This window comes from Micropterus salmoides, unplaced genomic scaffold (assembly GCF_014851395.1).
Source record: "Micropterus salmoides isolate LMB-PRFRI ecotype aquatic unplaced genomic scaffold, ASM1485139v1 Ms_hic_scaffold_2, whole genome shotgun sequence".
Lineage (NCBI taxonomy): Eukaryota > Metazoa > Chordata > Actinopteri > Centrarchiformes > Centrarchidae > Micropterus > Micropterus salmoides.
Window position 1 is genome coordinate 45,816,357 of NW_024041150.1, and position 27,642 is coordinate 45,843,998.

The following is a 27,642-nucleotide window of genomic DNA, read 5'->3' on the forward strand; positions in this document are numbered from 1 at the left end:
ATGGGGGTCAGGTTCAGTTCCCCTTCCCTAACCCATCGTGATGGGGGTCAGGTTCAGTTCCCCTTCCCTAACCCTAACCCTAACCCTCAAAAATTTCTTCCCTAACCCTAACCCTTTCAAAAATTTCTTCCCTAACCCTTTGGAGGTGCTTTTCACTTTCTGGGGACTCTGAAGGCACATCACAGGACCGTGCACCAGTCTGGCTAACACTCGTTAGCCGGGACTTTTCCCCTCCTCCTAACCAGCCAGTGCCGTGTGTGTCATTCTGGAGCTTTCCCTGGAGAGTGAGGACATCCTTACCTAGCTGCAACACCTAAACTTAACATCAGCGATTATTGTGACCCACTGGAAATATAAAACTGAAACCTCAAGCAAGAGAAGACTAAGAAATTGGATTTTAATCGTCAGACACCCAAATAGGGTGCAGATTACAAAATTAGCAGATATTATTCTGATTACAAGCCTCAAGCTGAAGAGAAGAGCAAGAAAACACTTACCTCAAGCTGGAAAAAAGGAAAATACTTACCGTTTTTGAACCAAATTAAAGGGAAACCTAAGGAAAAGGACATTTAAAGATACCACTCTGTTATGCCTGATGAAGGACAAGCCGCCCTCCGAAACGTTGCAACAAGGCAGAGTGAAGCAGGACCAAGTCGGCCTGAATTAAGGATAAAAGAATCAACAACTACAGGACCCGTGGAGTCCAATTTTTTGAACCAGCGCAGAGGTAATGCACTTTTGTGTCTGCTACAAGGGAAAATGTGGAGTTTGGAGGTGCTTTTCACTTTCTGGGGACTCTGAAGGCACATCACAGGACCGTGCACCAGTCTGGCTAACACTCGTTAGCCGGGACTTTTCCCCTCCTCCTAACCCCTAACCCTAACCCTTCCTAATCCTAACCACGCCCCGACCTCTTATCCTAACCCTAACCATTTTACACCCTTGCCTAACCCTAACCAGATTGACCCCAAATTATGTGGACGTTTAGTTAATAAAAATTATATATCATCTATCAGTTACAATTAAAAGTCACATCTCATTTAACAACAATTGGCATGCAAGGGGTTAAAAAGCAAACATGATTCTAGACCTATTAAAGCAATTCTTGACATACAAGGGGTTAAAAACAAATACATTGTTATTCTATCAGTAACACAAATTAAACGGTAATAATTCCAAACAATAACTGTGTGCAAAGGGTTAAAAACACATGATATAAGTCCTTAAAAAACATCTATGGGCCTACAACAACAAACAATTCATCCAACAACATCATTGACTATTTTTTTAAAACTACTTGTAATTTAATAGATGTAACAATGCATACAACTAAATCAGCCTTAAAAATACTATAAAATTCTAATTGGCATAATCCAGAATAGAAGGGGTTAAAAACAAATTCATTTTAATTCAATATAAAACACTCATTAGTCTCCAAGGGTTAAAAAACAGACAAATTCCTATGAGGCAGAATGACAAGCACGGGAGACTATAAATTGAGGGGAGTGGCCTCCTCCTTCCTTCATTCTTACTCTGACTCTCCACGAGGTAACATCTCAGCCAGCCTGCCAGTTTCAGCATTCTTTTCTCACCTGTATTGTGCCTTAGCCTGAAGAAGACCCATTGGGGTCGAAACGTCGCGCACGGGCACACACAGTAGAATTACTTTTTTTACAGAAAGCTTAAATTTAATTTTCGTTCGAAAATAATAATTTTTCCGTTATTTTGAATCTTTTCGGTTTTATTTAATTAAAAAAAACAATTTCAGTTATTTCAGAGAGTAAAACCTTTTTTTCGCTTTTAGTTTATAGAGGGCTTAATAAGACCACTCAGTCATGAGTCTCACTCATGACGATGGATGGACCGTGGTGCGCCACGGCGGACGACGCCGACCCCCTGGACAGGGGGTCTATGAAGATCGTCCACGAACAGGTTTTGACGGACGTCAAAACCACTTCTCTTACCGTGGGGGAAGGGACTACCGGGGGAAGGACCGTGCACCTCCTGTCTCCCATCGTGATGGGGGTCAGGTTCAGTTCCCCTTCCCTAACCCTTTATCAGGTATTTGGACGATATTTGGGGAATTTATCAGGTATTTGGACGATATTTGGGGAATTTATCAGGTATTTGGACGATATTTGGGGAATTTATCAGGTATTTGTACGATATTTGGGGAATTTATCAGGTATTTGGACGATATTTGGGGAATTTGGAGTTCTTTACCATGGATATAGAGAGTCTCTATACTAATATCGATACCCAGGCAGGTTTACTGGCAGTCCAAAAAATATTTCAAAAATATCCTGATGAAAACAGACCAGATGACGCAGTATTAAAGCTTTTGGAAATTAATTTAACCAAAAATGACTTTGAATTTAATGAAGAATATTATTTACAAATTAAAGGAACAGCTATGGGCAAAAGGTTTGCCCCAGCTTATGCCAACATATTTATGGCAAACTGGGAGGAGGAAGCCCTATCCAAATGCCCCAAGAGGCCTCTCTATTATCTCAGGTATTTGGACGATATTTGGGGAATTTGGACATATTCAGAGCAGGAATTTGACCAATTCATTGATATTTTAAACAACCATGACCCTTCTATTAAATGCAAACACATAACTAATCAAAACTCAATAGACTTTTTGGATACCACAGTTTACAAGGGACCATCGTTCATTCAGAACCACACATTGGATGTTAAAGTGTTCTTTAAAAAGACGGATACACATGCCCTTCTTTTTAAAACAAGTTTTCACCCAAAACACACGTTTAAGGGCATTGTGAAATCCCAATTGTTGCGATTCAGTCGAATATGTACGCAGACAGAGGATTTTTGGAAAGCAGTCCAAATTCTTTTCAGAGTATTACGTGAACGAGGTTACTCGAGAACCTTTCTGAGACAGTGTCTCAAATCTTTCCAAGTTCAGAAACAGAAATCCCGAAATACAATCATTCCTATAATCACTACATTCTCATCGGCCAGTATGATTCTGAACAATAAGCTGAAAACCAATTTCAAATCAGTAATGATAGATTTGGGGGTGTTACAGAACCATCAAGTAATTTCAGCCTACAGGAAAAACAAAAATCTAAAGGACCTTTTGGTACGTGCAAAACTTAAACCCATACGACAACCAAAAATCAATTCTACACCTGAATATTTCTGTAGCCTAAAATTTGTACGCAACAGGGTTAATAAGACTATTTTTGAAATCCCACAAAGGTTTAGCCCTCATACCTCAAACTGTATCTACATTATTTTCTGCTCCAAATGTGGAATACAATACATTGGGGAGACCAAGAATTCTATTTCAACTCGTATGACACAACACAGATATAATATCAGGAATAAAAAGGAAACTCAGATCCCCATAGTTAAACATTTTATTTTCCATGGCTTGCTGGCTGTTAGAGTGGCAGGGATCCAAAGCAATTCCTTTTGGACGGACACTGAAAGAAAGAAAATTGAAAGAAAATGGATCTACCTATTAAGTACAATAGAACCATCAGGATTGAACAAAAAATATAATTAGACTGACAAATTAGGTTAAAAAGTTAGAGTTCATGGAATGAAGGCCTAACACAAATTTTCTCTCCCCAGTCTTCCCAATTTTTCTCCATCTTCCTTAATTTTCCTACAGTTATCCTGAATTCTATTCCTAATCCTAACCACGCCCCGACCTCTTATCCTAACCCTAACCATTTTACACCCTTGCCTAACCCTAACCAGATTGACCCCAAATTATGTGGACGTTTAGTTAATAAAAATTATTATATATCATCTATCAGTTAAAATTAAAAGTCACATCTCATTTAACAACAATTGGCATGCAAGGGGTTAAAAAGCAAACATGATTCTAGACCTATTAAAGCAATTATTGACATACAAGGGGTTAAAAACAAATTCGTTGTTATTCTATCAGTAACACTAATTAAACGGTAATAATTCCAAACAATAACAGTGTGCAAAGGGTTAAAAACACATGATATAAGTCCTTAAAAAAACATCTATGGGCCTACAACAACAAACAATTCATCCAACAACATCATTGACTATTTTTTTAAAAAAACTACTTGTAATTCAATAGATGTAACAAGGTATATAACTACATCAGCCTAAAAATACTATAAAATTCTAATTGGCATAATCCAGAATAGAAGGGGTTAAAAACAAATTCATTTTAACTCAATATAAAACACTCATTAGTATCCAAGGGTTAAAAAACGGACAAATTCCTATGAGGCAGAATGACAAGCACGGGAGACTATAAATTGAGGGGAGTGGCCTCCTCCTTCCTTCATTCTTACTCTGACTCTCCATGAGGCAACATCTCAGCCAGCCTGCCAGTTTCAGCATTCTTTTCTCACCTGTATTGTGCCTTAGCCTGAAGAAGACCCATTGGGGTCGAAACGTCGCGCACGGGCACACACAGTAGAATTACTTTTTTTACAGAAAGCTTAAATTTAATTTTCGTTCGAAAAAAATAATTTTTCCGTTATTTTGAATCTTTTCGGGTTTTAATTTTAAAAAAACAATTTCAGTTATTTCTGAGAGTAAAAACTTTTTTTCGCTTTTAGGTTATAGAGGGCTTAATAAGACCACTCAGTCATGAGCCTCACTCATGGCGACGGATGGACCGTGGTGCGCCGCGGCGGACGACGCCGACCCCCTGGACAGGGGGTCTATGAAGATCGTCCACGAACAGGTTTTGACGGACGTCAAAACCACTTCTCTTACCGTGGGGGAAGGGACTACCGGGGGAAGGACCGTGCACCTCCTGTCTCCCATCGTGATGGGGGTCAGGTTCTGTTCCCCTTCCCTTATATTAGTCAAGTATATGTGATGGTGTGTGTGAGTGTCTGACATGGCCTGATAGTGTGGGGCAGGATGTACAATTTCATACAGCCTTACCAGGTTAATTGAGCCCTAACCTTAACCATCTGACCCTCTGACCTAAACCTAACCAATCAGGATATTTTAATTACTGTAATTGATACACACTGAGTGTTAATTTCAAACTGATTTGGCACTACAAGTACTTTAGGTTAAAAACTACAAAATGACTACCCACTAGGGGGCGCCACTGGAGGATCTCTCACTTCCCAGGTGGTGGGAGGGGTCAAGGGTCATAGAAGTTGCTGACTTCCTGTCCCGCTCTCAGACCCTGTTTTTGCTCGTTTTTGTACTACAGAACTCAACGCACAGTAAGAATTTAATGCCTGAAGAAGGTCCTTTTAATGACCGAAACGTTGCATTACTGCGGGTTTATTATTTATTTATTTTTATAATAATAAAACCTTGCAAACGAACCATCACGACTGGCTTTTTTCACTTTTTCACTGTTTAGCTTAGTTTTGAAGTGCTAGCTAGCTGTCTTCCCGACACTGCCACACACTGAAAAACCTGCTGAACACCGCGAACATGACGCACCGAGGAGAGGAGGACTGGACGCGGGTCCACTACCGACACGGACGGATGCAGCAGCGGGGCCGCTCGCCACCGTCACGGGTAAGAGAGAGCCCGTACTCCCGCCGCTACCACGAGCCGCGGCAGCCTCCCCGCTCCTACGCAGCGGCCGTCAGGGCCCCGCCAGCTACGCGGACCTACCGCCGCGAGCCCCCGCACAGAGAGGACCATCGCGGACCTCCACCGGTCCGAACCAGGACCGACTTCTCCAAACGCAGCAACAGGTACGAGGGGTTCAATAGAGCGACCCGAGGGCAACGCGGCACAGGCGACCCTCCGCCGTCTGACCCAGACTTTACCTTTAGAACCAGAGTGGTTTACAGACTGATCAAAGCTAAACACCACCTTAGCAAGGTCATGGCACCAGAACCACCCAACTCCATCACTAAGATGACCCACAATCTGGCCACTGTTATCAAACCGGCGGCTCCAAACGCCACGACCCTGTCACTCATTGACGGTAACGCCAGAAACTGGGCCTACAACACACTGCTGATACTCAGTGACCACTACAGGGACTGCATTCAGACGGACCTGCAGATACTGGTAGAGTTAGAAGTGACTGACTGGCGAGAGAACTTTGAGGTAGCCTCAGCCTGGGCCAGACGCCATTTTGGGCGCAGACTGCACCAAGATACGCTGGATGACACACAGGTGCTCCTGATCCAGCGCCTCTCCAGAGCCCCACCGGCTCACGCCGAGCCTGGCCCGCCAGCCCACACATCCGCAGCAGCACAAGCAGTAGTAGTGGACCCGACCTTAACAGTGGCCAGCACCACACAGATAGACGACGCACAGCCTTCCACACAGACTCAGACGGCGACAGCTCTGCCCCCCGGGCCGGTTGGCATTCAACCTGGGACTGCTCAGACTCTACGGCCACCAGCGGCCCCACCTTCTACGCCGGCGGCTCCACCGCCCACACCAGCGGCTCCAGAACCTGCACAACCACCTGCCGCCACCCAGCCTCCACGCCGGCCCCCTGCAGCGCAGGGGAACCCAGCGCCGGCTCGTCAGCTCAGCGTGACAGCGGAGGTACACGCCCCACCTGCAGTGGACGTCCTCCTGCCAGACATCACAACACCGGCCGGACCGTGTCTCCTCTCCACGGCCACGATGACAGAGCAGGGGACGAACGGGCCCACAGATCCTCAGTCTCCCCCTTTCCTCCCTTCTCTCTTTCCTGACTTTCTCTCCTCTCCCCTCATCTATCTGTCTGCACCTGTCCTCCCTCCCTCTCTCTCTCCGTCTTCTGAGTTCGTCCCTGACACGTGGCTGAAGCCCCAGGAGCAGAGACCCAGGCGCACCACGGGGCGCCGTAGCGTGGCCCCCAGCTCACCTCAACCTCCAGCTCCTCCTGAGGACCCCAGCGCCACGGCCACGGCTGACGAGGTAATCGTGGTGGAGGCATCTCCGCAGGTAGCACCTCTGCCTCCTGCCCCAAAAACTGCTTTGGGGCCTGTTCAAAGACAGCTGACCTTTGACCCACCTGCAGCTGCTGCTGCAACAGCAGCAAACACACCGGCACGTCGCCCCACACGACACACTAACACCAGTAGGAAAATGAAAAAGAGGTTCCTGTAAGCCAGGAACAAGTGGCTGATCATGGGGGATTTGAATGATTAGATGTAGGCAGTGTAACATTCAGTATGTTGGGGAGACGGGGAACACCCTTTTGACCAGGTTTACACAATACAGATACAACATTGGGAGGAAGAAAAAGACACACATCTCACTGGTCAAACATTTTATTGAGCATGGCTGGTCCCAACTCACCGCACTGATCCTGCAGTGTGACCCCTACTGGTCCACAGCTCAGAGACGGCCTGAGGAGAGGCTCTGTATTCACCGTCTGGGCACTTTTATTCCAGGGGGCCTCGATGGGAAGTGGGGGCTAGGAGCTAGCTGGCAGCTGATGGCCTGTGCATTCAATGTCGCCGCCTTCGGCGTCGACATTTCAATTTTTTCTTCCCTAACCCCTAACCCTAACCCTAACCCTTTTGTTTTTTACCATGGGAAATGTGGAAAAATGCTTCAAAACTCAAACAAGGAGGGAGTGTTTTTGCCTTTTTGGGGTCGCTGGAGGCGCATCACAGGACAGTGCACCAGACTGGCTAACGCAGAGCTTTGTAAGACGTTAGCCAGCTCTTTTTTCCTTCCCCTAACCAGCCAGCGCCGTGTGTGTCCTCTAGAGGGCCTCACGGGGGTGGAGACACTCTTACCCAGCCCAAATCCCTCACCTTAACCTCAGTACTTACCGTGACTCACTGAAGACCTCAATTGGAAAAGACTCAAGCAGAAGAATCCTGGAAACCTAAAATACATAGCCTCAAGCTGAAGTTAAAAAGGAAAATATTGACCGTGTTCAAACCTCATTCAAGTGAAACCTAAAGAAAAAGGAAACTTAAAGATGCCACTCTGCAAAGCCTGATGAAGGACAAATAGTTCTCCGAAACGTTGCAACAAGGCAGAGTGAAGCAGGACCAAGTAGGCCTGGATTAATAGGACAGGAAGATAGGAAAATTCATCGTAAGACATCCAAGTAGGATGCAGACATTAAAGGATTCGTGAAGTCCAATTTTTTGAACAAAGGCAAAGGTAATGCACTTTTGTTTTTTACGATGGGAAATGTGGGAAATGCTTCAAAACTCAAACAAGGAGGGAGTGTTTTTGCCTTTCTGGGGTCTCTGGAGGCGCATCACAGGACAGTGCACCAGACTGGCTAACGCAGAGCTTTGTAAGACGTTAGCCAGCTCTTTTTCCCTTCCCCTAACCAGCCAGCGCCGTGTGTGTCCTCTAGAGGGCCTCACGGGGGTGGAGACACTCTTACCCAGCCCAAATCCCTCACCTTAACCTCAGTACTTACCGTGACTCACTGAAGACCTCAATTGGAAAAGACTCAAGCAGAAGAATCCTGGAAACCTAAAATACATAGCCTCAAGCTGAAGTTAAAAAGGAAAATATTGACCGTGTTCGAACCTCATTCAAGTGAAACCTAAAGAAAAAGGAAACTTAAAGATGCCACTCTGCAAAGCCTGATGAAGGACAAATAGTTCTCCGAAACGTTGCAACAAGGCAGAGTGAAGCAGGACCAAGTAGGCCTGGATTAATAGGACAGGAAGATAGGAAAATTCATCGTAAGACATCCAAGTAGGATGCAGACATTAAAGGATTCGTGAAGTCCAATTTTTTGAACAAAGGCAAAGGTAATGCACTTTTGTTTTTTACTATGGGAAATGTGGGAAATGCTTCAAAACTCAAACAAGGAGGGAGTGTTTTTGCCTTTCTGGGGTCTCTGGAGGCGCATCACAGGACAGTGCACCAGACTGGCTAACGCAGAGCTTTGTAAGACGTTAGCCAGCTCTTTTTCCCTTCCCCTAACCCTAACCCCTAACCCTAACCCTTGGATGACATTTGGGGAATTTGTCCCTACTCGAGAGAGGATTTTGATAGTTTTGTGACCACCTTGAACAATCACAATCCATCCATTTCACTCAAATTCTGTATTAGCCAGACTGCTGTGGATTTCCTTGACACAACCACCTTCAAGGGCCCAGATTTTGTGTCCACCCTCAGGCTTGATCTCAAGGTTTTCTTCAAAGAAACAGACACACATGCCTTGCTACACAAATCCAGTTTCCATCCAAAACACACATTCGCAGGGTTAATAAAGTCACAACTTCTGAGATTCCATAGAATTTGTACTAGAGTAGAGGATTTCAAAGGAGCCACAAAAGTGCTGTTCTCAGCTCTGGCCAACAGAGGGTACTGTAGGTCCTTCTTGCGCAGAGCTTTGAAAACCTTTCAGCACCCTAAAGTTGTCAATACTGACTCTCTCCTCCCTGTTATCACTACCTATTCCCCAGCAGCAGTAAAGCTTATTAGGGCACTCAAAAACAATTTCCACCATTTGACATCCACCACCCAGCTGTTACAGAACCATAGACTCATCGCTGCATACAGGAAAAACAAAAATCTGCAAGACACTTTAGTCAAGGCCAAGCTGGCAGCAACTACTCACTCTAGATCCATAGGACACGGAGAATTTTTTAGGCACCACCCCTGGGTGCTGAACCCACACAACAACAATGTTTTTCCTACACATAGGCATGGAAGTGTTCATTCCAGGAATTGTGTTTATTTGATTAGATGTAGGCAGTGTAACATTCAGTATGTTGGTGAGACGGGGAACACCCTTTTGACCAGGTTCACACAACACAGGTATAACATTGGGAGGAAGAAAGACACACACATCCCACTGGTCAAACATTTTATTGAGCATGGCTGGTCCCAGCTCACTGCACTGATCCTGCAGTGTAACCCCAGATGGTCCACAGCTCAGAGACGGCGTGAGGAGAGGCTCTGGATTCACCGTCTGGGCACTTTGATTCCAGGAGGCCTCAATGAGAGGTAAGGGCTAAGAGCTAGCGGGCAGCCGATGGCCTGTGCACTCAATGTCGCCGCCTTCGGCGTCGACATTTCAATTTTTTCTTCCCTAACCCTAACCCATGGTCTGATAGTGTGGGGCGGGATGAACAATTTCATACAGCCTTACCAGGTTAATTGAGCCCTAACCTTAACCACTTGACCCTCTGACCTAAACCTAACCAATCAGGACATTATAATTACGGTAATTGATATACACGGAGTGTTAATTTCATATTGATCTGGCACTACAATTAAATTAGGTTAAAAACTACAAAATGACTACCCACTAGAGGGCGCCACTGGAGGATTTCTCACTTCCCAGGTGGTGGGAGGGGTCAAGGGTCATAGAAGTTGCTGACTTCCTGTCCCGCTCTCAGACCTTGTTTTCGCTCGTCTTTGGACAACAGAACTCAACGCACAGTAAGAATTTTATGCCTGAAGAAGGTCTTTTTAAAGACCGAAACGTTGCATTACTGCAGGTTTATTATTTATTTTTTTATAATAATAAAACCTTGCAAACGGACCATCACGACTCGCTTTTTTTACTTTTTTACTGTTTAGCTTAGTTTTGAAGTGCCAGCTAGCTGTCTTCCCGACACTGCCGCACACTGAAAAACCTGCTGAACACCGCAAACATGACGCACCGAGGAGAGGAGGACTGGACGCGGGTCCACTACCGACGCGGACGGATGCAGCAGCGGGGCCGCTCGCCACCTTCACGGGTAAGAGAGAGCACGTATTCCCGCCGCTACCACGAGCCGCGGCAGCCTCCCCGCTCCTACGCAGCGGCCGTCAGGGCCCCGCCAGCTACGCGGACCTACCGCCGCGAGCCCCCGCGCCGAGAGGACCATCGCGGACCGCCAGTTCATCACCGCCGCGGACCTCCGCCGGTCCGAACCAGGACCGACTTCTCCAGACGCAGCAACAGGTACGAGGGGTTCAATAGAGCGACCCGAGGGCAACGCGGCACAGGCGACCCTCCGCCGTCTGACCCAGACTTTACCTTAAGAACCAGAGTGGTTTACAGACTGATCAAAGCTAAACACCACCTTAGCAATGTCATGGCACCAGAACCACCCAACTCCATCACTAAGATGACCCACAATCTGGCCACTGTTATCAAACCGGCGGCTCCAAACGCCACGACCCTGTCACTCATTGACGGTAACGCCAGAAACTGGGCCTACAACACACTGCTGATACTCAGGGACCACTACAGGGACTGCATTCAGACGGACCTGCAGATATTGGTAGAGTTAGAAGTGACTGACTGGCGAGAGAACTTTGAGGTGGCCTCGGCCTGGGCCAGACGCCATTTTGGGCGCAGACTGCACCAAGATACGCTGGATGACACACAGGTGCTCCTGATCCAGCGCCTCTCCAGAGCCCCACCGGCTCACGCCGAGCCTGACCCGCCAGCCCACCCTCCCGTAGCAGCACACGCAGTAGTAGTGGACCCGACCTCAACGGTGCCCAGCATCACACAGACTTCCACACACACACAGACTCAGACGGCGACAGCTCTGCCCCCCGGGCCGGTTGGCATTCAACCTGGGACTGCTCAGACTCTGCGGCCACCGGCAGCCCCACCTTCTACGCCGGCGGCTCCGCCGCCCACACCAGCGGCCCCAGAACCTGCTCAACCACCTGCCGCCACCCAGCCTCCACACCGGCCGCCTGCAGCACAGGGGAACCCAGCGCCGGCGCGTCAGCTCAGCGTGACAGCGGAGGTACACGCCCCACCGGCAGTGGACCTCCTCCTGCCAGACATCTCAACACCGGCCGGACCGTGTCTCCTCTCCAAGGCCACGATGACGGAGCAGAGGACGGACGGGCCCACGGATCCTCAGTCTCCTCCTTTCCTCCCTTCTCTCCCTCCTGACTTTCTCTCCTCTCCCCTCACCTGTCTGTCTGCACCTGTCCTCCCTCCCTCTCTCTCTCCTTCCTCTGGGATCGTCCCTGACACGCAGCCGGAGCCCAAGGAGCAGAGACCTAAGCGCACCGCAAGGCGCCGGAGCGTGGCCCCCAGCTCACCTCAGCCTCCAGCTCCTCCTGAGGACCCCAGCACCACGGCCACGGCCGACGAGGGAATCATGGTGGAGGCATCTCCGCAGGTAGCACCGCTGCCTCCTGCCCCAAAACCTGCTTTGGGGCCTGTTCAGAGACAGCTGAGCTTTGGCCCACCTGCAGCTGCAATAGCAGCAAACACACCGGTACGTCGCCCCACACGACACATTAACACCAGCAGGAAAATGAAAGAGTGGTGCCTGTCAGCCAGGAGCAAGTGGCTGATCATTGGTGACTCAAATGTTGCCAGGTTTCCCCCTTTCCAGTGCCCTGACCTGCAAGTAGACAGCTTCCCTGGGGCCACCTTCAGGCACGCAGAAGCCATTTTGGCTAGGACCAATGTGTCTGCTAACATTGAAAAACTGATTCTCTCCTTTGGGGTTAATAACAGGGCACAAAAAACAATGACTACTGTTAAACAGGTACAGAGGGCAATCAGGATGGCGAAGCTGGCTTTTCCCCAGGCCACAGTCATGGTGCCGGAGATTAATTTCTCCAGACACCTGCCTCACGAAGAGCAGGAGAACCTCAGACAGCTGAACCACTATCTCACTAACAATCAGCTGTTTATCCCTGCTCTCCCAAGGAACGACTTCACCACCGAGAGAGACGGCATCCACTGGTCTCACTCCATGGCCCAGCACATGCTGGACCACTGGTTGGAGTCGTTAAAGTAGGTACCCCCGTGAACACACGTCCTCAGACGGGGGGAAAAATTGTTATTAATTTGTGCCAGAATTTTGAATTGTCTGCAGCCCAGTCTGCTCTACTCAGCAGGGGTCTAAATTTCATTCCCTCAATCAGCAGCAACTCGGACTTGAAAAAACAAATCAGATTTGACATCCAACAGTACCACAGACGACTCAAATTAGCGACTTACTTTGCACACAGACCCGACACAGACCGCCCACTGTTCACCCCTAAATCGCAGTGGGTTCCCCCGAAGGGCAAATTACCCCCCGAAATTGAAACACTCATTCAGACGGACTTACAGCACTTCCAGGACCACTTCAGACTGGGCTGGGTCCCACAGAACCTGAACAAATTCGAATCTGAAGCATTAGATCAATTACGACACAACAAAGACATTGTCATCAAACCAGCGGATAAGGGCAGTGCAATAGTGATTATGGACAGAGAGCAATACCTGTGGGAGGGATACAGACAGCTACTGGACACGACTTACTACTCCAAATTAAAGAAACCCATCTACATGGACACAATCCCGGCAATTGACAAGATTATACAATCACTACATGACAAAAAATTCATCAACCATAAACAAAACTGTACCTGATGGGAGACAGCGAACCCCGACCTAGACTCTTTTACATGCTGCCTAAAATCCACAAACCCCCTGCTGGGTGGAGCAGACCCGGGGAAATCCCTCCTGGGAGACCCATCGTGTCCGACTGCAGCAGTGAGACCTATCACACAGCTGAGTTCATAGACCACTATCTCAATCCTCTTTCGATTAGACATGCCAGCTACATCAAAGACACATATGATTTTGTTGAAAGAATTAAGCAGATCCGCGTACCCCCTAATGCATTTTTATTTACCATGGACATTGATAGTTTATATACAAATATTGTCATTTCAGAAGGCATTCAGGCCATTAAAAACATATTCCTACAATTCCCAGACGCCAAAAGACCAGACAGAGAGTTGTTGCAGCTCCTGGAAATAAATCTGACCAAAAACGACTTTGAGTTCAACGGACGATTCTTCCTCCAAATTAAGGGAACAGCTATGGGTAAAAAATTCGCACCTGCTTACGCCAATATTTTCATGGCAGAATGGGAAACAGCTGCACTCAACTCCTGTCCCAAAAGACCCCTTTATTATTATAGATACCTGGATGATATTTGGGGAATCTGGCCCTATTCGAGAGAGGATTTTGATCTCTTTGTGATCTCCCTGAACAACCACAATCCATCCATCAAACTGAAATACTGCATTGACCAGACTGCTGTGGACTTCCTTGACACCACCACTTTTAAGGGCCCAGATTTTGATTCGACTCTCAGACTTGACCTCAAGGTGTTCTTTAAAGAAACAGACACACATGCCCTACTACACAAATCCAGTTTCCATCCCAAACACACATTCGCAGGTCTGATAAAGTCACAGCTCCTGAGATTTCACAGGATTTGTACAAGAGCAGACGATTTTAAAGCGGCCACGAAGGTGCTGTTCTCGGCTCTGTCCAGCAGAGGGTACTGTAGGTCCTTCCTACGCAGAGCCTTGAGAACCTTTCAGCACCCCAAATTGCTCACCACTGATTCTCTCCTTCCTGTCATCACCACCTATTCCCCCGCAGCAGTACAGCTGGTTAGGACACTTAAAAATAATTTCCACCACTTGACATCTACTACTCAGCTGTTACAGAACCATAGGCTCATTGCTGCCTACAGAAAAAACAAAAACCTGCAGGACACTTTAGTTAGGGCCAAGCTGGCACCACCCACTGACTCTAGACCCATCGGGCACGGAGAATTTTTTAGGCACCACCCCTGGGTGCTGAATCCCCACAACAATAATGTTTTTACCACACATAGGCATGGCAGTGTTCATTCCAAGAATTGTGTTTATTTGATTAGATGTAGGCAGTGTAACATGCAGTACGTTGGAGAAACAGGGAACACCTTGTTGACCAGGTTCACACAACACAGGTACAACATTGTAAAGAAAAAAGACACACACATCCCCCTGGTTAAGCACTTTATTGAGCATGGCTGGTCGCAGCTCACCGCGCTTATCCTCCAATGTAATCCCAGGTGGTCCACAGCCCAGAGACGACGTGAGGAGAGGCTCTGGATACACCGACTGGGCACTTTGACTCCGGGGGGCCTCAATGAGAAGTGAGGGCTCGGGACTGGCTGGCAGCTGATGGCCTGCGCATTCGGCGTCGACATTTCAAAAATTTCTTCCCTAACCCTAACCCTTTCAAAAATTTCTTCCCTAACCCTTTGGAGGTGCTTTTCACTTTCTGGGGACTCTGAAGGCACATCACAGGACCGTGCACCAGTCTGGCTAACACTCGTTAGCCGGGACTTTTCCCCTCCTCCTAACCAGCCAGTGCCGTGTGTGTCATTCTGGAGCTTTCCCTGGAGAGTGAGGACATCCTTACCTAGCTGCAACACCTAAACTTAACATCAGCGATTATTGTGACCCACTGGAAATATAAAACTGAAACCTCAAGCAAGAGAAGACTAAGAAATTGGATTTTAATCGTCAGACACCCAAATAGGGTGCAGATTACAAAATTAGCAGATATTATTCTGATTACAAGCCTCAAGCTGAAGAGAAGAGCAAGAAAACACTTACCTCAAGCTGGAAAAAAGGAAAATACTTACCGTTTTTGAACCAAATTAAAGGGAAACCTAAGGAAAAGGACATTTAAAGATACCACTCTGTTATGCCTGATGAAGGACAAGCCGCCCTCTGAAACGTTGCAACAAGGCAGAGTGAAGCAGGACCAAGTCGGCCTGAATTAAGGATAAAAGAATCAACAACTACAGGACCCGTGGAGTACAATTTTTGGAACCATCGCAGAGGTAATGCACTTTTGTGTCTGTTATAAGGGAAAATGTGGAGTTTGGAGGTGCTTTTCACTTTCTGGGGACTCTGAAGGCACATCACAGGACCGTGCACCAGTCTGGCTAACACTCGTTAGCCGGGACTTTTCCCCTCCTCCTAACCCCCCCCCATTTTTAGATGATTTACACACTTCGTACTTTAACAAACTCCTCCTAGGGATTTAGTCGGATCGATGAAAAATTTCTGCTGTGCCTTCTAAAGGCATTGACAATGAAAAGTTGTGCTATTTGCGAGTTTTCGTCAATGGGCGTGTCCGTGGCGTCGATGATTCGCCATGAAACAGGAAGTTGTCGTATCTTCAGTGTACATGCTCACATCTGCACCAAAGTGTACATGTAGGATGAGAGTCCCGCCCTGAACACATGTACATGCTGACATTCACCCACAGTCATAGCGCCACCTGCTGGCAACAGGAAGTGACTTTTAACGAAGCAGCCCCCGCCGCACGTTTTATCTACGTGCACGAATTTTCTGTGGTACGTGTATCTTGTCCAGACGCACAAAAAAGCCTCTTGGAGCGATGCCCTAAAATCAACAGGAAGTCGGCCATTTTGAATTTTACGTCAAATTTTGGATGATTTACACACTTCGTACTTTAACGAACTCCTCCTAGGGATTTAGTCCGACCGACTTCAAATTTGTGCTGTGCCTTCTAAAGGCATTGAAAATGAAAAGTTGTGCTATTTGTGAGTTTTTGTCAATGGGTGTGTCCGTGGCGTGGCGTCAGAGATCAAGTCTTCGCCATGACACAGGAAGTTGTTGTAACTTCAGTGTATATGCTCACATCTGCACCAAACTGTACATGTAGGATGAGAGTCCCGCCCTGAACACATGTACATGCCGACATTCACCCACAGTCATAGCGCCACCTGCTGGCAATAGAAAGTGACCTTTAACGAAGCAGCCCCCGCCGCACGTTTCACCTACGTGCACGAATTTTCTGTGGTACGTGTATCTTGTCCAGACGCACAAAAAAGTCTCTTGGAGCCATAGCCTAAACCCAACAGGAAGTCGGCCATTTTGAATTTTACGTCAAATTTTGGATGATTTACACACTTCGTACTTTAACGAACTCCTCCTAGGGATTTAGTCCGACCGACCTCAAATTTCTGCTGTGCCTTCTAAAGGCATTGAAGATGAAAAGTTGTGCTATTTGCAAGTTTTCGTCAATGGGCGTGTCCGTGGCGTGGCGTCAAAGATCAACTCTTCGCCATGACACGGAAGTTGTCGTAGCTTCAGTGTACATGCTCACATCTGGACCAAACTGTACATGTAGGATGAGAGTCCCGCCCTGAACACATGTACATGCTGATATTCACCCACAGTCATAGCGCCACCTGCTGGCAACAGGAAGTGACTTTTAACGAAGCAGCCCCCGCCGCACGTTTCACCTACGTGCACGAATTTTCTGTGGTACGTGTATCTTGTCCAGACGCACAAAAAAGTCTCTTGGAGCCATAGCCTAAACCCAACAGGAAGTCGGCCATTTTGAATTTTACGTCAAATTTTGGATGATTTACACACTTCGTACTTTAACTCCTCCTCCTAGGGATTTAGTCCGACCGACTTCAAATTTGTGCTGTTCCTTCTAAAGGCATTGAAGATGAAAATTTGTGCTATTTGCGAGTTTTCGTCAATGGGTGTGTCCGTGGCGTGGCGTCAAAGATCAAGTCTTCGCCATGACACAGGAAGTTGTTGTAACTTCAGTGTACATGCTCACATCTTAACCAAACTTTACGTGCTTGATAACTCTCCCACCCCGCTATGGAGGACCGATCCTGACACAGTCAGAAATAAATACAGAAATAAATAAATGCTCAATAAATAAATAAGCATCCAATTAAATGCACAAAAAAATAAAGTAAATAAATAAATGTAGGTAGTAATTAAATTATACAAGGAGACATCAATGTATATATTTTAATTAGTGCCTTTACTTATTCACCTTTGTTATAATTACCTTATTTGTTTATTCAACTTTATTTATTACTAATTTTTTTAATGTATTTATTTATGTGTGTTTTTAATATTTTTGTCTGTTTTATTCTTCCTTTGTATTTATTTACCTTATTTATTTTCAGCCATGGTATTTATTTCTGCCTGTCTTTTTTAAATTTTTGTCTCATTATGCAAATGAGGAGGGGCTGTGTCTCAAGGGGTCATCTTCTCTGCTATTGGTGGACCAATCAGACAGGAGAGCTCTAGGCCTACTCTGCCTGCAGACATCAACGATCTTGCCCCTCACACAGTCAGATGGCTTCCTTCAGTGCGCTGAGGTGTTTAACAACTCTGAAGACACTACCAGCCATGTCTTCCTTCTCTTTTCACGTAGACGCTCCGACAGACAGTGCTTTCAGTTTGCTGCATGCATGGACACAGAACTGCGGTATAGAGAGAAGCACACGGTCAGCTGGCTGCAGCTAAATCTGGAGTGCACTCGTATTCAATTCTGTATGGTAAATTCAGTTTTAACGGAGCAGAGCGAGCTGACAGGCAGAGTTAGAGACTTTTTCTGTCCGTTTCTCTCTTTACAAAGACGCATGTTGTGGTCAGAGTCTTCTCTGAGAAGCGAGCACGACATACAACACAATTTATCAAATTACACAACGGATATACAGTATGAAAATAAGATTGATTGGATTATACTCAAAGGAAGTATAAAACCTCTTACATGGGTCTATTAAAAGTAAAGTAACACAAAAATGTCCGGGAAATTACTTTGATTTAAGTACTGCAGTTATACATTAGAAATAAAAATAATAATAATAATCCTTATTTGTAGAGCACTTTTCAAAAACAAGTTACAAAGTGCTTTAACAAGTGTAAAGAATAATACAAAAAAAAAGATAAGAGCATGAAAATTTAATATAAAATTAGTAAAATACAATAAAATAAAAGGGATAAAATAAAGTCAAATAAGATCGGGAAAGCTCTCCTATAAAAGTATGTTTTAAGAAGGGACTTAAAAGAGTTCACTGACTCAGCCGACCTGATTTCCTCGGGCAGGCTGTTCCAGAGCCTCGGGGCCCTGACAGCAAACGCTCTGTCCCCTTTAGTTTTCAGTCGAGACTCTGGAACAGACAACAGACCTCTGCCCGAGGATCTCAAGGTACGTGCTGGTGCGTATGGGACTAAAAGTTCAGAAATATAACAAGGCGAGAGGCCATGAAGAGCTTTAAAAGTGATCAATAGAATTTTAAAGTCAATTCTAAAACATACTGGGAGCCAGTGTAATGAAGCTAAAATAGGAGTAATGTGGTCATATTTCTTTGTTCTGGTTAAAAGCCTGGCAGCTGAGTTCTGGACAGTCTGGAGTCGATCAATAGATTTTTGGGTTAAACAGGTGAAAAGGCTGTTGCAATAATCCAGGCGTGATGAGATGAAGGCGTGTAAAATGGTCTCGGTGTCCATAAAAGTTAACATAGATCTAATTTTAGCTATATTTCTAAGTTGATAAAAACATGATTGAACAAGCTTTGTGGTGTGCTGCTCGAAATTTAAATTACTATCAAACCAAACACCAAGGTTCTTTGCCACAGGCTTAATGTGATTTACTAGGGAACCAGCAGATGGCAGTATTTGATTTGCCATCTGCTGAGACCCGATGACCAGGATTTCTGTTTTGTCTGAGTTCAGCTGGAGGAAATTATTTGACATCCATTTTTTAACTTCACAAAGGCAGTTGTTAAGTGAACTCAGCATTCCAGGGTCTGTGGATCTGACGGGCAAGTATATTTGTGTGTCATCAGCATAAATATGAAAAGAAATGCCATGTTTATGGATAATATGTCCAAGGGGAAGCAGATACAAGGAAAACAAAATGGGTCCTAAGACCGACCCCTGAGGCACACCATATTTAACTGGACAGAATGAAGAGACATAGTTGTTTACAGACACGCAAAACTTCCTATTTGACAGGTAGGATGAAAACCATTCTAGAGCAGTACCAGAGATCCCCACCCAGTGCCTCAGTCTGTCTAACATGATGTTGTGATCAATGGTGTCAAAAGCAGCGCTAAGGTCCAGGAGTACAAGGACTGAGCACATACCTTCATCAGCAGACATTAAAAGGTCATTGGTGACTTTAAGCAGGGCAGTCTCAGTGCTGTGGTACTTCCTAAAACCAGACTGAAACTTTTCAAATATTTTGTTATTTTCCAGCACAGTGAGCAGCTGTTTGGACACAATTCTTTCTAGAATCTTTGCAATAAAAGGCAGTTTTGAAATTGGTCTAAAATTTTGTGGGAGGGAGGGATCTAAACCAGGTTTCTTTAAAAGTGGGTTCACGCAAGCCGTTTTAAAATAATCAGGGACACAACCAGTAGATAGGGAGCTGTTGAAAACAGAGATCAAATGGGGCCCAACAGAATCTACTACTTTTAGTAAAAATTTTGTAGGTATTATATCAAGTGGGCTGGAGGACCCTCTCATTTGTGATACTGTTTTTAAAAGCTCAGCCAAGTCGATGGGATAAAACTGGTTAAAACTCTGTTGTTCCTGGTGAGGAACCTCTGAGTAAGAGGCCACGGGGGTAATAGAGGCTCTGATTGACACCACCTTATTGGTAAAATAAGATAAAAACAATTCACAGTCATCATTACTTCCAGCTGAGGCACAAGGAGGGGTTGGGTTTACCAGCTGATCCACAGTCTTAAACAGAAACCTGGGATTGTGTTTATGTGTAGTAATGAGTTCAGAAAAATAGTGTGTTCTCGCATCCTTAACCATTTTATTGTAGTTAATTAATAAATCCTTCAGACTGAGGTAATGGACTTGGAGACTAGATTTTTTCCATCTGCGCTCTGCTTTCCTGCATTCCCTTTTTAGGCTGCGAATGCTGTCATTTATCCAGGGTTGCTTACTAGCTTTAGACGTAGGCCTAACCTTTAGAGGAGCAGTAATATTTAGTGACGACAAGCAGATATGATTGAAGTGATCGACCAGATTGTTGGTGTTGGAATCAGACAGGTGTTGGCTTTGGCTCTGAAAGAATGCGCAAAACTTTGAAACACTTTGTTCATTAAAGATGCGACAACACACGGAGCTTGGTGAGGCGGCATGAGTAACAGGCGAATCGCAGCTAAAAACAATACATCTGTGGTCAGATATGGTCATGTCCACTAATTCCACAGAGGAAATGCTGACACCCAGGGTAAAAACCAAGTCCAGTGTATGACCACGGTTATGTGTTTGCCCTTTGACATGTTGTTTGAAGTTAAAAGAAGTGGCCATATTTAAAAAGTCAGTTGCATTAACATTGTTGGGGTCATCAACATGAATATTAAAATCGCCACAAAGAACAATTCTGTCATAATTTAAAACCAGAGTAGATAAAAATTCAGGAAGTTCTGATAAAAATCCTCCAGGCGGTTTTGGGGGGCGATAAATTATAACAAATATGATAGGTTGCAGCCCTCCAACTTTAAGAGTGAGAACTTCAAAGGAGTTAAATTCATCACAGCGTACTTGATGACATTTAAAATTTTTCCTATACACGCTCACTAGCCCACCACCACGACCACTGACCCTCGGTTGACTAAAGCAATCATATTGAGGCGGACACAGTTCAGCTAGCTGGCTATAGTCATTCATCTGCAACCAGGATTCAGTTAAAAACATAAAATCTAGATTTGCAGACAAGATAAAATCATTTAAGATAAAAGTCTTACTTGAAAGTGATCTCACATTGAAGAGAGCCATTTTAAATGAGTTTGTTCTGGGTGCTGGAGTTGGTGCAGTTGTCCTAATCCTTAAGAGATTACTATTATTTCTGTGTGGGATGTGCACGTTTCGGTTTACTGGTCTATGCGTGATGATGACAGGAATAGAAGTCTGTGGAACAGCGCTGGGAGCAGACGGCTTTACATGCCAGCAGGTGGAGACAGTTGTTTGTGGCAGTGAGCCAGAGATCTGTTCAGTGAGTGGTGGTGTGTCCAGGTGTGCTGCATGAATGATTAGTCATTCACGTAAGTCATGTGTGGACCGCACCACATGCTGTATGTGCGCAGCTAACATTTCTGAGCCCCGTTTGTTTGGGTGAAGTCCGTCTGTCTTAAAAAGAGACATTCTTTGCCAGAAAATATTAAAATTATCCACATAACACACACGATGAGCCCTGCAGGCGGACTGGAGCCAGTCGTGGAGGCCAAGGAGTCTACTGAAGCGGCCAGCACCGCAACCGACTGTGGGAATGGGACCAGAGATAAAAACGGACTTTCCGCACTGCTTTAAAAAGTTAGAAGACGGTTAAAATCTGATTTTGTCAGCTCAGACTGCCGAAGAGCTGTGTCATTTGTTCCGACATGGACTATCACTCTTGTGATGGAGGACGGGAGCGACGGCATTAGGTCCTGGAGTTTTTTTAAAATGTCAGCCGTGGTGGCACCGGGGAAGCAGCGAGTGGTAGCGTTAAAGAAACGGAGGTTTCTGGTTATGGAGTCACCAATTATTAGTGTGGTTGGGGAGAAAAGGGACGAGGAGATGCCGGTTGTGGGTTCCAGAGCAGGACTGAGCAGAATCTGCTTCAACACTGCGTGCGGACTGAGGATGGAGTGTGTGAGCTGTTGAGTGTTGTGTTGGAGTAGCAGTAACAGACCTGAGAGAAGTGCTACCCGACGGTGCAGGGTAGAGACGGCCTCCGGAGCGTCTGAGCACAGCCTCCTTCAGGATCCTACGTCGGGAAGCGGAGGTTTTTGACCGGGATGACGGCCGCCGATCAGGTCCGGCGGCAGACCGGCGGCCCAGTGCAGGAGATGTAGCCGGTGAAGGAGATGCAACAGTGTCGGCAGGCACTGTGCGCCGAAAGAGATCCGTATCAGGGAGACTCGAAGCCGCAGGTGAATCCGCTGGATGGACCGGAGTGTCGTTAGACAAGGCTGCATAGCGGTTGGAGAGGCCGATGTCCGGAGGAGAGGCAGCCCCATCCGAGCCTCTCTTAAAGCCACGGACCACCACTTCAGCCCAGGTTGACTGATGCTTCGGAGTCGAGCAGGATGAAAGCCTGGGAAGGGTAGAGGGGTCCCATAACACGGTGTCCTGGATGTTAGCGGTTGTGCTAAGAGAAACAATCTGTTTGGCTTGTACTGAAGCCACATCCATAAAGCCAGTCAGCAGGGAATCTTTCTCTTTGAGTTCCTCTGAAAGTCGTCGGATGTCTTCCATAAGGTCAGCAATCTTCTTGTTCGCTTTCTTAAGGAGTGAGCAGTCCTCAAGGGGCAGAGTTATCTCGGCTTGCATAGTCACCGGAGCTTTGTTGCGATCAGTAGCGTTGATCGCGTTTTTACGGTCATCTATCTTAAAATCCATGTCGGATGACTAAAATCCTTAACCCACGTAAAACTTAAATAAAGTTAAGTTAAATAAAAGGATATAAAAAATGTAACGAAAAAAGTGGATTAAAACTGGATAAGAGTCCGGTTCAAGACGGAGCTTCCAACAGGTGGCTACAGACGCCAACGCATGCGCAGAGTGCAGATTACGTCAGCAATTACGTCAGAAATCTTGTGATACCTTCCTACCTTTCTGATAGGAAGCCTTCTTGAGGTGGTATAAAACATTTCTTCTTATATTCTGATTTGAGTTGTGGACAACTATGACCACATGAATTAAAAAAATTAAACATTTCACTGCCCAAGTCAGCTATAACACAAGTCTTGTTCATCAGACTACATGCTGTACAGTATTTGTGGACAGATTTTGTCCCAGGATTTATTATGCATTTCTTCTTCTTCGTTGCATGATTTAGAATAATAAGGTGAGAAATGGGTCTGTTCTGAGTTCATCCTGCACTGCAGCAGCTAATAAAGTCCATTTAATCCCAAAACGCTTTTCTTTTAGGCAGGCTGGAGCAGAAAACAACTCACCTTTCTCAAGTTGTACAGTAATGTCACATGTGTATGAAGGTGGATCAAACAAGCTAATCTTAAATGTCAAAGTAGAGAGGAGCCTAGTAGGCCTATTTATTTTCATTCATTACACAATATGAATAAGCTATGCAGACAGTTGTAAAGAAAGAACATCTTTTTCTTCTGTTCTCTACTTGTTATAGTTACACAGTATTAGGGGTGTGGGCTGTATTAAAAGTATCCACTGTTCTCCCATGCTCTAACACACAGTAACGATGAAATGTGTGCTGTTCTCACATTCTTCCTCTGTATGTACACATAAACAACAAGGCAGGGAAATATAAAAGGAATTTATTTTATTGTTTGGGTACATTATTGTTCAGTGTACATGCTCACATCTGAAACAAACTTTACGTGCTTGATAACTCTCCCACCCCGCAGACATCTACACACCAATACCGATTTATATTCATAGCGGCAAGTGCTATGTAGCTCCACATAGGGGACACAGGAAGTGACATATAACACCTTCATGCGGCGTCATAACCGCGTAGCAAATTCACAGCCGCACCGGCAGAGCTCCAGAATGTGCAACTCGGCCGGCTCACACGCGGACGCGCTTACAAGTGCGAGGGCCCGCCCAACGCTGCTTGCAGCTTTAATTATTGTTATTATAATCATTAACATGATGAATATAAATAATAAATATCTGTACCATTTTTCATTTAGTCTATAGCAACATCACCTTTACTGTCTGTACCTCTGTGTGTGGATATTCTGGAGGCTTCATCCCTCTCTCTCCCTCTCTCTCTCTATCTCTCTCTCCCTCTCTCTCCCTCTCTCTCTCCTTCATCCCAACCGGTGGAGGCAGATGGTCGCCCACCCTGAGTCATGGTTCTGCTCGAGGTTTCTGCCTCTTAAAGGAAGTTTTTCCTTGCCTCTGTCTCCTAGTGCTGCTCTTGGTGGGAACTTTTGGGCTTCTGTAAATAACATCACAGAGTACGGTCTAGACCTGCTCTTTTATGAAAAGCGCTGTGAGATAACTGTTGTTGTGATTTGGCGCTATATAAATAAAATTGAATTGAATTGAAACAAGATTGCAAATCCACGATCAATAAGAAAATCACTCACACATTTAAAACACTTCATTACTGAGATAGTTTAAGCATCATACAATATTAACACAGGGGTTTCTAAAATGTAGAAACAGTAACGTAAAAGCAACCTGTGTTTGCATTCTCTATCTGCGACAGCTGTGAGTTCGACTTTAGGATGTGATCTAAGCCAAGATAGAGATCACCCAATCTACTATCCTAACCATAGGAGACAATTTTAAGTAGCTTTTTCTCCTTGCTGTGTAGGTCCCCATGGTACTTCAATAAAATAAATGCTCTTTTTCTCCTCTCGGGCTACACGGCAGGTTACCACAATAGTCATCGTTAAGAGTCACAGAAGAATGAAAAGAGAAAATAATCACTCGTGCATTTGAAACAGCTTGTTACTGAGAAAGTTTAATTGTCATTATTTACTATAACACGGTTTAACCACAGTTAAGTAAAAGTTTGTAATATAATTGCAATATATAAAACGTAAGTACCCAACAACAGAAATGTGGCTAGTGAAAATGCTGTGTGACTGACAGTTTCGGGAGCCACAGGTGCTGTTTGACCTGAAAGCAGAAATGTTCCCTAGGATCTCAGCCAAGGAATTAATTGACCTTAGTGAGCTGTCATTGGCCGGGCCCACCTAAAGGACCAAATGTAGCAAAAGGTCCCAAAGGAGTTTAGAGGAGTTTTCCTGTGAAATGTACATGTCAGTTGCTCACCTGTCTCAACAGTTATTCCTGTTGGATTCATGGTGGCATATGAACATGTAGCTGAGTTGCTCAATTGTTCTGTGGTGAGGCAGTGCAGGAAATGGTGCACATAGATGGGATCTTGTTTGCACAATCTTGGACTGTATGCACCAAAGAAAAACAAATAAAACCTTCCTGCCTGTCTTCATGTTACTCAGATCTGCAGTATTGGCAGTTTCAGATTGTTACAGTTATATTTTTCAGTACAATTTCCTTCAGCAAACCTGCTCCAACTTGAAGCTTTCTGTTACGTAAGCACATTTTTTGTTTTAACCACACAGGTAGAGGAGATGTAAAAGATATGAACTTTGTCATTGTTTCCCATGAAAGGAGAATTAACTTTGGGATGGGTTTTAATGTAGAAAACACGTGGTTACTACAAAGGGTGGGCCAATCAAAAGTATTATAATTGTTCCGAATGGCCAGACTAGACTGCTCTGCTTTGAAATTATGAGCTGATCAAAGGTTAACAAAAGTCTCTGTTTCAACACATGTATCAAAATGTTTTCCTGAATGTTTCCCACAACTCATTTTGTCACTAAACTATTTCACTCCTCTCTCTATGAAACCGTTAAAACAAAAGAATCCTTCTGAGTTGTCAGTTTTCCTCACATTAAAAGAGAAGACAAACAGTGGTTTAATCAACATTCTGATGCAGTCTTTTGGCCTAAAATCCAGCAGTTTACATTTTAAGAAAGACAGTGATCACTGAAATACCTTTGGTAAGAAATATCAGCTTTGTTGTAACTTTTCAAACTCTAAAGTGTATGATATGAACCAATGAAATAACTAGTATTTACCTTGTTTACTTAGCTGTGAGTCCTACTTTAGGATGTGATCTAAGCCAAGATAGAGATCACCCAATCTACTATCCTAACCATAGGAGACAATTTTAAGTAGCTTTTTCTCCTTGCTGTGTAGGTCCCCATGGTACTTCAATAAAATAAATGCTCTTTTTCTCCTCTCGGGCTACACGGCAGGTTACCACAATAGTCATCGTTAAGAGTCACAGAAGAATGAAAAGAGAAAATAATCACTCGTGCATTTGAAACAGCTTGTTACTGAGAAAGTTTAATTGTCATTATTTACTATAACACGGTTTAACCACAGTTAAGAAAAAGTTTGCGGGAGCGTGCAACACTAACATTTCTTTATTTATTTTATTTTTAAACCTGTCCTGCCCAGCAGCCTGGTATAGAGTATAATGACCTGGATACCATATTGTGCCAGACAGATTTTACTTTAACGAGAGAGTATTAAAATACTCCTTTGTCGGTTTTATTATTTATTTAATTATGTATTGATTTGTCACCGGGCCGGACAGGGGGGCAGACACGGGGATGGGGGGGCACAAACAGACAGCATACAGAGAAAGGACAAGACCTGCAAGAGAAGGGGGATGGAAGGTGGGGACAACAGGGAAAAGCAGTGGGAAACACCAATTGCAGAAAGCAACGAAACCTGCAATAGAACAGAGAGGGGGGAGTAGGAGAAAAACACAACAACAACAACAACAAACAAACACAAACAAAAACAAACAATAAAAATAAAAATTATAATAATAGTAAAAGACAACCAGCCGAACAGCAGCAATGAACAGCTGACATAGTAAGACAACTAACAGAGAAATGTGAAAACAAGAAACAGTCACACACACTAAATAAGCAACACAGCACAGCCACGAGAGCTGGAATAATAATTAATTTAAATAAGTAACTGAAAGAAAAGCATCAGGAATAATTCTACCAGGGACAACCTAAGTTTGTTTGTGTCTGTGTGTGAGACTGTGTGTGTCTGTGTGTGTGTGTGTACATGTGTGTGAGCATAAGCCTGTTAAAGAATGTAGTCGTTAGTGAGAGTGGGACGCCACGACTGTGCCACACCGACCCCAGCAACAGGCAGGCAAGAACCCCAGTAGCCAATAGGGGTTAGAGAAAGAAAAAGAATAAATCAATCAAAAAAAAAACAAAGACTCCCAGATGCACCGCGATGCAAACGCAGAAGACCCCGACCCAAATGCCAGTTGACAACATAATGCCAACGGAACGCAAGGAGTTACTTAGTGAAAATCCTATAGTGACGGTTTCTGTCCCCCGACCATCGAAATTATTTAAAAAGGTAAACAGAAGAGGAGCTGTGCATAAAAACCTCATAAAAATTAAAACCACAAGAGCAATAGTGCAAACGAATAGGAGAGTTAAATGTGGACTCTTAAACATCAGATCTCTCTCTTCTAAAGGTGTACTAGTAAATGAACTAATATCAGATTATGATATTGATTTATTTGGTCTTACTGAAACCTGGCTGGGTGATGGAGAATATGTTAGCCTAAATGAATCCACCCCTCCCAGTCATATTAATACTCACATTCCTCGA

At 44.9% G+C, this 27,642-nt stretch overlaps 1 protein-coding gene across 1 annotated transcript in view; it reads left to right on the plus strand.

Annotated features, from left to right (window-relative positions):
* The first annotated feature begins 4,624 nt into the window (after positions 1-4,624).
* The window catches only part of LOC119912007 (polyunsaturated fatty acid lipoxygenase ALOX15B-like), a 57,252-nt gene continuing 34,234 nt past the window's right edge, over positions 4,625-27,642 (plus strand). The window contains exons 1-3 of the mRNA XM_038730981.1: positions 4,625-4,801; positions 9,785-9,879; positions 11,482-11,627. Coding sequence (XP_038586909.1) covers positions 4,625-4,801; positions 9,785-9,879; positions 11,482-11,627 — 418 coding nt within the window. The remainder of the gene's footprint in view (positions 4,802-9,784; positions 9,880-11,481; positions 11,628-27,642) is intronic.